Source organism: Chiloscyllium punctatum, chromosome 8 (assembly GCF_047496795.1).
Source record: "Chiloscyllium punctatum isolate Juve2018m chromosome 8, sChiPun1.3, whole genome shotgun sequence".
In the NCBI taxonomy this organism is placed as follows: Eukaryota; Metazoa; Chordata; class Chondrichthyes; order Orectolobiformes; family Hemiscylliidae; genus Chiloscyllium; species Chiloscyllium punctatum.
The window spans coordinates 45446958-45459163 of NC_092746.1; the positions used below are offsets into that span (position 1 = coordinate 45446958).

Consider the following 12206-nt stretch of genomic DNA (forward strand, 5'->3'; position numbering starts at 1 on the left):
GCAGCAAATTCTAAATCCTATCAATTCTGTGTGTAAATAAAGTTCTCCTCATCTCCTCACTTTTTTACTCACAATCTTGAAATTGTGACCCCCAATTATTGATTTACCAATTACTGGAAACACAATATCCTTCTTTGGCCTGTCAAAACTGTTAATAATTTTGAACACCTTTAATAAATTTATTTCTAAATCTTCTCTGCTACAAAGACTATAAGCCCAATCTCTTGAATCTTCCCTTGTATCTAAAATCCTTCATTCTTGGTATCATTCTAGTAAATTTCCTTTAAGCTTTCTCCAGAGTTTTAACATCATTTCTTAAATACCCAGAACTGAGCACAAAACCCCAAATATGGTCTGACCAAAGATTTGTTTGAGTGTAGCATCATTTACTTGCTTTTATGCTCTATGTTTCTATTTATAAGCACTTTCTACAAGCCTATAGTCAATTCTATAAGCCTTCTTGGTTTCAACTTGCCTGGCCTCCTTCAGAGAATCATACACGTGAACCCCAAGGGCCCTCTACTCCTGTACTCCCCTCAAAGTTGTATCATTGAGTCTGTATTATCTCTCCATATTTCTTCTACCAAAATGCATTACCTCACATTTCTCTGCATTGAATTTCATCTGCCAGGTGCCATTTAGCCAACTTGCCAATGTCCTTTTGAAGTTGCTCAGCATCATTCTCACAAATCACTATACTCCCTAGCTTAGTATCATCTGTAAATTTAGAGATTTTGCCCTCAACACTCATCTCACAATTGTTTATATAAATCGAAAAAGCAAGGGTCCCAACACCAATCCCTGGGGAACATCACTTCTAACTCATCTCCAATCCGAGAAATGCTCATCTATACCTACCCTTTGTTTCCTATCCTTCAGCCAACTCCTAATCAATGCTGCTAAGGACTCATCAATCCCATACGTTTCCAATTTGCTAATCAACCTGCCTTATACACTGTACCAAATGCTTTCTGAAGGTCCAAATGTACAACATCCATGTCACTATCCTCATCCGCTGCCTGTATCATTTTGTAAAAGAACTCAATTAGATTTGTAAGGCATGACCTGCCATAGAAAAAGCCATGTTGACTGTCTAGTATTAACTTATTTTTCTCTAAGTGTATATTTACTTTATCCCATATTATAGACTCCATCAGTTTTCTCACTAGTGACATCAGGCTAACAGATTTGTGATTTCCTGGGTTATCCTTTGTCCCTTTCTTTAAAAAAAAGGTGTCATATTTGCAATCTTCCAGGTCCCTGTGTTCTGGAAGGCCTGGAAAATTTCTGTCAAAGGTTCCACAATTAGCTGACTTAACACTCTCAGCAATCTAGAATGTATCCCATCTCTATCCAGAGTACTACTAGCCTTTTGATCGTGTCTTCTTTATCTACCATTATACTGCTCAGTTGCTAGCCACTCATGTTTTCAACTAAGCCATTATCACCATCTTCAAATTTGGTAAAGACAGAAGTAAAATATTCATCTAGTATCTCTGACATACCCTTTGCTTCAGTGAGCAGCTTACCCTGCATGTTTCCTGTTGGGCCCCACTCTATCCTTCACTAACATTTTAACTACTCATATACGTGAAGACCTATTTGTTTTAGTGTGACCTGCCATCCTTTCCCCATACTTCCTCTTAGTCTTCCTTGCCAGTCTCAGCCTCTCTGCTGCATTTGAGATACTCTTCCTAATTTCTGTTGCTTTTATTATTCTGGTATGCATCATAACTTTTCTTCCTTATTTTCTCATCAAATCCTTACTCATTCAGGATAGTCTAGCTTTGGATACCCCATATTTACTTCTCATGGGTATGTAGCTTGTACTCGATTCATCTCCCTTTTGAAATTCTCATATTTTCATCTATAGTTTTATGTGCCAAAATGTATTTCCAATCAACAGGTTCCAGTTCAACATTTAGATACCTAAAATCTGCCCTTTTCCAGTCTGTGATATTAATCATTGACTGATTTTTATCATTTTCCAACTTAATATTGGATCTTAGTATGTCATGACCGCTATTTCCCAAATGCTCCCCCACTCTGACATTCTCTATATGGCCTGTCTCGTTTTCTAAGATCAGATCCAGCACAGCCCTCTCCCTAGTAGGACTGGAAATTTACTGTTCCAGAAAGTTCTCCTGCACACTTTGCAGGTACTTCTTCCCTTCCATGCCCTACAGTCTACCTTTTTTTTCAAGCTACATTAGGGTAATAAAAATCACCAACTATCACAACTATCACTTGTCCTGCAGATCTCCACAACCTGCCTACAAATGCTCTCTTTTACTTCCTTTCCACTATTTGAAGGTTGAGAATAAATACCTAATAAGGTTACTCCACCCCTCCTGTTTCTTACCTCCAACCATATGGATGCTAATTCAGGAACTGTATCGTGTTCAAGTGCAAAGATATGATCTTTGACCAACACTGCTACACTTGCTCCCCTTGTACCCATCCTGTTTCCACAAGCCTCATAATCTGGGATATTAAACTTCCAGACCTGTTCTGGCTTGAACCATGGGTTTGGTGATGACTAGTTTGTAGAAAATATTCAGTCTTACGAGATTTTTTTTTTGTTCAGTTAAGGTTGGAATCCTCAAGCAAAGAAAACAGAAGTTGAACAAAATTACCTCTAGGATCTCATCTGGTATAACTTGCCTCCACTTTGGCGTGGCTTGAATGAATTCATATGAATTGATCATAACCTCCACTGCTTTTGGACAGCTGTAGCATGATTGTAGTACCTGGATATAAACAAGAAGTAAATTTTACTTTTTCTTTTGTTTAAATGAAGAATGAATCTGAAACATTGATGCATACGATTAGCTGGGTAAACATGCAAAGTTTTCTAAGGGGTAATTTACTGGTCTCACAATTTGAAGATATGAATCTCAAATCTCCATCACCCTCTTGTGTAGTCCTGTCAGGATTCTAGTTGAGGGTCTGCGAAACAGATTGTAAATAAGATACGCCTGGGTTCCACACACTCCGAACACTGTCATCTACATCAGTGATTAATAGTTAGGTAACAAAGACAAAAGGTCTCATCAATTCTCACGATCCATGAGGCTGCTTCATGAAGTAATGATGGAATACTATCATAACTTAATTTAAGCCCACAATATTTAGGATGCAGACTGAACACTCAGTCTGACAATACTTTTGCCTAGTTTTGAAGGGAATTAATATAAGCTAAGCTCTGAGTCTTCTTCTGGGCTTCTGGAACATTCAACACACTCTTACCGTCACTATCTGGCTGCAAGTATATTTTCTCATCAGGATGCTGCTACTGTAGGAAGGGGAAGATCAGTGCTTTTCCTCATCCATCCTATATTCCTAACTACAAATGACAGGAGCACAAAATATGGCAATGCAGGCACATTTCTTTTTTCTTTAAATTAGGAAACATACTCCAGATCCTAACACTTTAACAGCATCAAACACCCAGGAAATTTTCGGTGGATGTAGATATAAAGTTTGGACCACAGCAGTTAATTCTGTCTAGTAAATGGGCTTAATTTGTTCCACTTATGATCATTTTATCAAATCATACTCCCAGTATCAGGTCCTGCAAAGCACCAGAACATATCAAGGATTCAGATGAGCCCTCTGCTTTCTTTTCTGTCTATTAAAAATAATTGACAGAACATGATTAGGTGGGAACATCTAAATTACCCCGTGCACGCCCATGGGGCAAGCTGTATACTGGGACCATGACTTTTACACATGTGTCCTTCTCTGCTTAAACTATGGTTAAAGTGGGGTAATGAAGAGTTAGTGTACATCTGTGTTCAGTTCTGATGATGGATGTTTAACTGTTTGTTAATGCAAGGCAAGCATAATCTGTTCTATTTCAAAATGCATTTTTGGGACACTTTCCAATTTCTCTTTGAAGTATTTACAAAGCTGTTAGTGTTGACACCATGGATTGATCTACTTCCCTGGATACAACTTTTATTTGATCTGAGTATTATGAAGATTTGGCTTCAGGGTATGATTCTACACTATTGTAGATTATACTGTTTGCATAGTCTGACAACAGAGCTTCTCTGCCTCTGCCTTATCTAACAGAGAGTAATGTCTTTGATTCTCAACAGTTTCAATAAATGTTCTTATTAACATACTATTGCACACAGAACTGATGTTTTCATAATCTCTCTCTAATACTGATATTCCTTTCACTCTTTTCAATATCTTGATGTCAATGTTTTCATCAAAAGGTCACTATTTTATTTGCATCTGCAATCTCATCATATAACAACTCCAATTCTACATCAGCTCCAGTTTCTCTCAACCTATCATTTCATCAATTTCTTGAAGCTATTTACATTGCCACTCTCTCCCCGCACTCAAATTTCAAACATCAGAGGTTTTGAGCTGACTCTATTTTTTGGCAAAGTGACAGTAGTGTTGGGTTTTCTGGAGCCCTTCATCAGGAATGATGAAAGGTTTTTGCCTGAAACATCGATTCTCCTGCTCCTCAGATGCTGCCAGACCTGCTGCGCTTTTCCAGCACGCCACTTTCGAACCTGCTCATCTCCAAGCTCCTGCACTGCTAATAGAGGTTGTCCTTGACGTACTGTGCTGAGACCCCCCCCACAGTGAAGGCTACTTCCCTTGACTTGACTGAGGCCTGCTTGCCTACCAACATGTCAAGCTTCTTGATTTTTGGTCCACACTAAATGATGTGGCAACCAGTGCTATGAGTCTGGTATCTCTGGCTGGAGGCAAAACTCAAAAAGGGAAGACAGGGCAATGCAAGGCAAGGTGGGAGCATCCAAGAAGATTCAGCATTATGACAGCAAGTAAACCGGCTGGTGACGCAGCCTGCTCCATGAGATGAATGTAGAGGAGTATATCTCTGAACATATAAAATCCTTGCTGCAGCGTGACAATGATCGTTTGCAGTGTAGCCCAGGGTGCAGCACTGATCCGGATTGACTATGTGCCATGAGGATTCTTAGAAGCTGACACAGGTCAGGTGTCAATCCCCATGGAGATGTAATGCATGTGGATGGTGCTGAGTGAGAGTGCCCTGAGATGTTGACACTTGGTGTCGAACATGGATGTCCTTTGGAGCAAGTGGTAAGCTGAAGATAGCAGTTACTTGCTGTGGTTTCCATAGTAAGAATTCACAATGTCTAGCTTTCTTGGCATGTTTGCTAAGATAGGAAACTGAATATTAATGAGGGGAGTTGCACCCTGAATAGTGCATTTAACAAGAGTAAGTCTCCATAAATTGGGAGATTGCTGCTGCCTAGTGAGAAACTCAGCTTGCCACTTGGCAAATGCATAAAAGATGCAGTGAGTTGTTCCCAACATCAAGATAGACTTGTTGGCTTCTTGCAAGATTCTGGCACCAATTCCACCATAGCTCACTTCATTCACGCTCCCATAAAATTTGACTTTTGTCTTTGTGAAACTTGGATAGCTCATTGTTAATCTTTTTTGCATCATTGCTGAATGAGGGTCATATTCTTCCATCATATCATTATTTGTGATAGTTGGTGGCCATTCTATTCTCATTAACCCAAATTTTATATGTTAATAATATTGATTTGTTCCAGCTGCTTCAAGGAAAACAATGCGTTTCTGTTTCTTCTGAATCTTTGAACTCGACTTTGAACAATGTAAGATCATGGCTGTACACTTTCTGAGAATTGCAACTTCTCATTTCCTATCACTTATCAAAACCTTTTGGCCTGCTACCAAACTGATATAGTACATTCTGTGCCTGGAATTCAATAAATTATTTTGTTTCATTTTGCAGTTGTTCTCAATTTCTCTCCCTTATTTGTGTTCTTGAGTTGTAATAATTGGTTTTCGGATTTTGCTATAGTAATGGAATTTCTGTTCTCAATCTATTACCCATCAAAACTTCTGCCAGTAAGAATCCATTCAGTAAAACTAAATTCAAATCATTGTTTCTAACAACTTAGTTTTTATCACTTTTTGGCTTCTCCGATAGCCCACAGATAAAGAGGAGAAATCATGACATGATTTATTCCTGATTCTGCTGTGAATTATTAAAAAAAATTTCATTCATGACTTGTCAACTGTTGTCTGAAACAATTTAATCTGGAAACTCATCTATAGAAAAGATTTTCTTCAGCGCTGTGGTTACTGTCTTATCCGTGGTTGTGTGCAAACTAGTAACCTCTATCCACTTGGAATAATAATCCATTTCTATCAAGTGTGCTTTCCCTTGAACATTGTGTAAGTCTAGTATCAACACTTTCCAAGACCTGTCAAGGAGATGAGAAAATAATGAGGGCTCCACTTATGACTAACTATCCATTGCACATGTATGACAGTAGGAAAGGAATTCCTTTCTTTTGGAATGTCTGGCCACCGTACAGACTGCTGTGCATGAGCTCTACACTTGATTATTCCTAAGTGTTGTCAGTGAAGTCTACAAAAAATTTCTTCCCTCATAGATTTTGCAGTTGTCGAACTGTGATTGAAAATGCGAATATCATGAATATCAGGAATGTTTGCTTTGTTCATGATAGTGTAAAGGAATTTTAGTTGGGCTATATTTGGACCAACTGTCTAGACAGTGCCTCTGGAGGTATGTGCATTCTACATCTGCCTTCTGAGCTTCTCAAATTTCCTGTAATCTCTTCTCAGAAGCTGCTCGAGAATTTATTATGGCGGATGAAAATGTTTCAACTCTTCAGAAGGGGTAAACGCTCTAAGTCAGCATGATCAACTTAGTCCGGACAGTGCATTAGCTGTCAGTGACATTATCAAGGGTATGTAGATTGCTCTATTCCTGATGAAGGGCTTTTGCCCGAAACGTCGATTTTCCTGCTCCTCGGATGCTGCCTGACCTGCTTTTCCAGCACCACTCTAATCTAGACTGTTGTAGAATCATACTGTGTCAGCTGAAGATTTCATATTCTCATATTCTCCCTTGGGACCTTGCAACCACACGGGATAAATGTGGATTTCAACAGCTTCCTCATTTCCCTTCCCCTCACGTTATCCCAGTCCCAAGCCTCCAACTCAGCACCACCCTCCGGACCCGTGCATCACTGCCCTCTCTTACCTATCACCTTCACCCTCACCTTCATCCACCTATCGCTTTTCCAGCTAACACCCCCCCAACCCCATCCCCCTCTCATTTATCTCTCAGCCCTGACCCACAAGCCTCATTCCTGATGAAAGGCTTATGTCGCAACATCGATTTTCCTGCTCCTTGGATACTGCCTGATCAGCTGTGCTTTTCCAGCACCACACTCTCGACTGTAAGAAATTTGATAACTACTCATTGTGGGAACCTAATGATGACCCAATCACAAATAAGTTCATATTTTAGAGCTCGATATCCACAACAAATAACCCACCCTAACCCATAAATATTTATTAGAAATTATTTAAGACCATAAGACTATAAGGCATAGGAGTGGAAGTAAGGCCATTCGGCCCATCAAGTCCACTCCGCCATTCAATCATGGCTGATGGGCATTTCAACTCCACTTACCCGCATTCTCCCCATAGCCCTTAATTCCTTGTGACATCAAGAATTTATCAATTTCTGCCTTGAAGACATTTAGTGTCCCAGCCTCCACTGCACTCCGCGGCAATGAATTCCACAGGCCCACCACTCTCTGGCTGAAGAAATGTCTCCGCATTTCTGTTCTGAATTTACCCCCTCTAATTCTAAGGCTGTGTCCACGGGTCCAAGTCTCCTCGCCTAACGGAAACAATTTCCTAGTGTCCACCCTCTCCAAGCCATGTATTATCTTGGAAGTTTCTATTAGATCTCCCCTTAATCTTCTAAACTCCAATGAATACAATCCCAGGATCCTCAGCCGTTCTTCGTATGTTAGACCTACCATTCCAGGGATCATCCGTGTGAATCTCCACTGGACACGCTCCAGTGCCAGTATGTCCTTCCTGAGGTGTGGGGACCAAAACTGGACACAGTACTCCAAATGGGGCCTAACCAGAGCTTTATAAAGTCTCAGTAGCACAACGGTGCTTTTATATTCCAACCCTCTTGAGATAATTGACAACATTGCATTTGCTTTCTTAATCACGGACTCAACCTGCATGTTTACCTTTAGAGAATCCTCAACTAGCACTCCCAGATCCCTCTGTACTTTGGCTTTATGAATTTTCTCACCATTTAGAAAGTAGTCCATGCTTGTATTCTTTTTTCCAAAGTGCAAGACCTTGCACTTGTTCACATTGAACTCCATTAGCCACTTCCTGAACCACTCTTCCAAACAGTCTAGATCCTTCTGCAGCTTCCCCACTTCCTCAGTACTACCTGCCTGTCCACCTAACTTTGTATCATCGGCAAACTTCGCTAGAATGCCCCCAGTCCCTTCATCCAGATCATGAATATATAATGTGAACAGCTGTGGCCCCAACACTGAACCCTGCGGGACACCGCTTGTCACCGGCTGCCATTCCAAAAAAGAACCTTTTATCCCAACTCTCTGCCTTCTGTCAGACAGCCAATCCTCAATCCATACCAGTAGCTCACCTCTAACACCATGGGCCCTCACCTTGCTCAGCAGCCTCCCGTGTGGCACCTTATCAAAGGCCTTTTGGAAGTCTAGGTAGACCACATCCACTGGGTTTCCCCGGTCTAACCTACTTGTCACCTCTTCAAAGAACTCCAACAGGTTTGTCAGGCACGATCTCCCCTTACTAAATCCATGTTGACTTGTTCTAATCCGACCCTGCTCTTACAAGAATTTAGAAACCTCATCCTTAATGATGGATTCTAGAATTTTACCAACAACTGAGGTTAGGCTAATTGGCCTATAATTTTCCATCTTTTGTCTTGATCCTTTCTTGAACAAGGGGGTTACAACAGCGATCTTCCAATCATCCGGGACTTTCCCTGACTTCAGTGACTTTTGAAAGATCTCAAACAACGCCTCCACTATTTCCTCAGCCACCTCCCTCAGAACTCTAGGATGTAGCCCATTAGGGCCAGGAGATTTATCAATTTTAAGACCTTTTAGCTTTTCTAGCACTTTCTCTTTTGTAATGGTAACCATACTCAACTCAGCCCCCTGACTCCCTTTAATTGTTGGGATATTACAGTGTGAAGACTGACGCAAAGTACTTATTAAGTTCTCCAGCTATTTCCTTATCTCCCATCACTAGGCTTCCAGCATTAGTTTGAAGTGGCCCAATGTCTACTTTTGCCTGTCATTTGTTTCTTATGTACTGAAAGAAACTTTTACTATCATTCCTAATATTACTGGCTAGCCTACCTTCATATTTGATCCTCTCCTTCCTTATTTCTCTCTTTGTTATCCTCTGTTTGTTTTTGTAGCCTTCCCAATCTTCTGATTTCCCAGTGCTCTTGGCCACTTTATGGGATCTCTCTTTTTCTTTGATAGATTTCCTGACTTCCTTTGTCAGCCATGGCTGTCTAATCCCTCCCCGGATAATCTTTCTCTTCTTGGGGATGAACCTCTGTACAGGGGTTGATTGATCCCCCTTGCCTCTGACACCTTTGGTGAAATCACACTCACTCAGTTACAAGGCTTTTTGAGCTGAAATATGTGTTAAATACTTTTAGGATGGACTCAAAATCTGCAGCAATTTCTTTGGGCCCCATCTCATAAGATCATCATTGGTTATCAGTTTATTTGCATACAGTACCTGATACTTCTGGAATTTGGCATGCAAACCAGAAGCGTACACTTCATTGGAACGATCCTTCCACATTTCCCAATGTAAGCCTTTCTATTGGTCTCTGCATTCTCAAACTGCTAGAGGTAAAGTCAATGTCTTAACCAGGGCTGCCACCCACAGGCTTCAGTACATCTCTGACCCAAGTAGCTCTTCTGATATTTTTATTTTGTCAACTTCTGCTTTTAACCTCATTCATTTTGGTCTCTAACTCCCCTGACAGAATTGAAATTTTCCTAGCTGCCATCATGATAGACTGATCCATCTCCATGGTTACACACCTGAGTTGATCTTTCTCTATGGATTCTAACTACTGATGTTCAGTCCAGCTGAAGGCTACTCTCAGGCTATACTATCCCTAAACTGCTTGCTGTATCTCTGTCACTGCCTTATCTAAGAGTGACTGTTAACTGATTCCTATTTTGTTTGCATACAATTATACCGAATACCGATCTTAGCATTCCAGCTCTCTAATTTAGTTATTCTATCCTCTAATCTCAGAGAGCCCTTGCCAGATGTATTGCAAAATCTACCCGTTCACATGGTGTTAGTGCTACACAATATGATGAAGGGTACCATCAATGTGAAGATGAAATATCTTCTCCAAAGGATTGTGCATCAGTGACTCCTACCAATATAGGCAAGGACAGATGGATCTGCTACAGGTCGATTGGTGAGGACAAAGCCAAGGGAATGAAAACAAATCAGAATCTTGACATGAAGAAAACGTTTCCCGATTTACCCACAAGGCTTAAATGGTAACTTCAGAATCTTGCCATTATCTGGCAACTACATTAATTCCATGCACTTGCATTTTCATTGAAGCCTTATTTATATGCCATTTTCAATTTTTCTCCCATCCACTGAGAAACAATTCAGTGCAAATTCCCAATATGTAAATGAGAGCAGTGACCTTCTTTACTCGATCACCATGAACCTTCTTCCTCAGAACAATGTCCCTGCATGCTCTCGACCACTATCCTTCTCAACCCTTCATCCAGGCAAGTCGACATCAACAAAAGGCCACCCTCACTACATCATCATGCCCGCTCTCAGACAAGCTCAGACACCACTTCAGTCCTTTAACACTTTACTTTGGAATCAGGGCACCTTTGCTTTGCATACTTTGCAGGCAAGAACAGACAAGCATCTCATTCATTACAGAAGATATTGCTGTTCTGTCATTGACTCATGCAGCTTGACTCTTAGCTTCTCTCACTTCAGCTGGAGGCTCCAGCCTCTGTCCAATTCACATTGTTTTCTTCACATGCATTGACTCAGCACTGACGTATGGGTTGCCAGTCTCTATCAGGATCACATCACATTACAGGCTGTTTAGGGTTCGGTTACAGTCTGCCAACCAGCAGTTGCTTATGAGAGTGGGAAGTACTGAGCAGTCAATCTATCAGTCAGTAGTTACATGTCACTGTCTAGCATTGTGCTATGTCAACATCAGCATGAGTCAGCATTTTATGTAGCGAAAACACAACATGCACTTGGAGCAAATGGCGAAGCATAAATGTTAAAGGGAGCAGTCCATGGTGGGGTGAAGTAGAACTTCAATCAGTCAAGGGTGACCACCACAATCAGCCAAGGAGCACATAGAGTCATAGAGATGTACAGCATGGAAACAGACCCTTCGGTCCAACACATCCATGCTGAACAGATATCCCTACCCAAACTACTCACAACTGCCAGCACCCGGCCCATATCCCTCCAAACCCTTCCTATTCATATACCCATCCAAATGCATCTTAAATGTTGCAATTGTACCTGCCTCCACCACTTCCTCTGGCAGTTCATTCCATAAATGTACCATCCTCCGTGTGAAAACGTTGCCCCTTAAGTCTCTTTTATATCTTTCTCCTCTCACCCTAAACCTATGCTCTCTAATTCGGGACTCACCGACCCCAGGGAAAAGACTTTGTCTATTTATCCTATCCATGCCCCTCATAATTTTGTAAACCTCTATAAGGTAACCCCTCAGCCTGCAACGCTCCAGGGAAAACAGCCCCAGCCTGTTCAGCCTCTCCCTATAGCTCAAATCCGCCAACCCTGGCAACTTCCTTGTAAATCTTTTCTGAACCCTTTCAAGTTTCACAACATCTTTCCGATAAGAAGGAAACTAGAAATGCACGCAATATTCCAACAGTGGCCAAACCAATGTCCTGTACAGCTGCAACATGACCTCCCAACTCCTGTACTCAATACCCTGACCAATAAAGGAAAGCATTCTAAACGCCTTCTTCACTATCCTATCTACCTGCGACTCCACTTTCAAGGAGCTATGAACTTACACTCCAAGGTCTCTTTGTTCAGCAACACTCCCTAGGACCTTACCATTAAGTGTATAAGTCCTGCTAAGATTTGCTTTCCCAAAATGCAGCACTTCACATTTATCTGAATTAAACTCCATCTGCCACTTGTTGCCCCACTGGCCCATCTGATCAAGATCCTGTTGTAATCTGAGGCAACCCTCTTCGCTGTCCACTACACCTCCAATTTTGGTGTCATCTGCAAACTTACTAACTATACCT

General features: G+C 41.1%; 1 protein-coding gene across 2 annotated transcripts in view; it reads right to left on the reverse strand.

Moving 5' to 3' along the window:
• Nucleotides 1-12206, reverse strand: part of asb4 (ankyrin repeat and SOCS box containing 4) — a 46043-nt gene that overhangs the window by 8723 nt on the left and 25114 nt on the right. For both annotated transcript variants that reach the window (XM_072575466.1, XM_072575465.1), the window contains exon 4: nt 2637-2750. In XM_072575466.1, coding sequence (XP_072431567.1) covers nt 2637-2750 — 114 coding nt within the window. The remainder of the gene's footprint in view (nt 1-2636; nt 2751-12206) is intronic.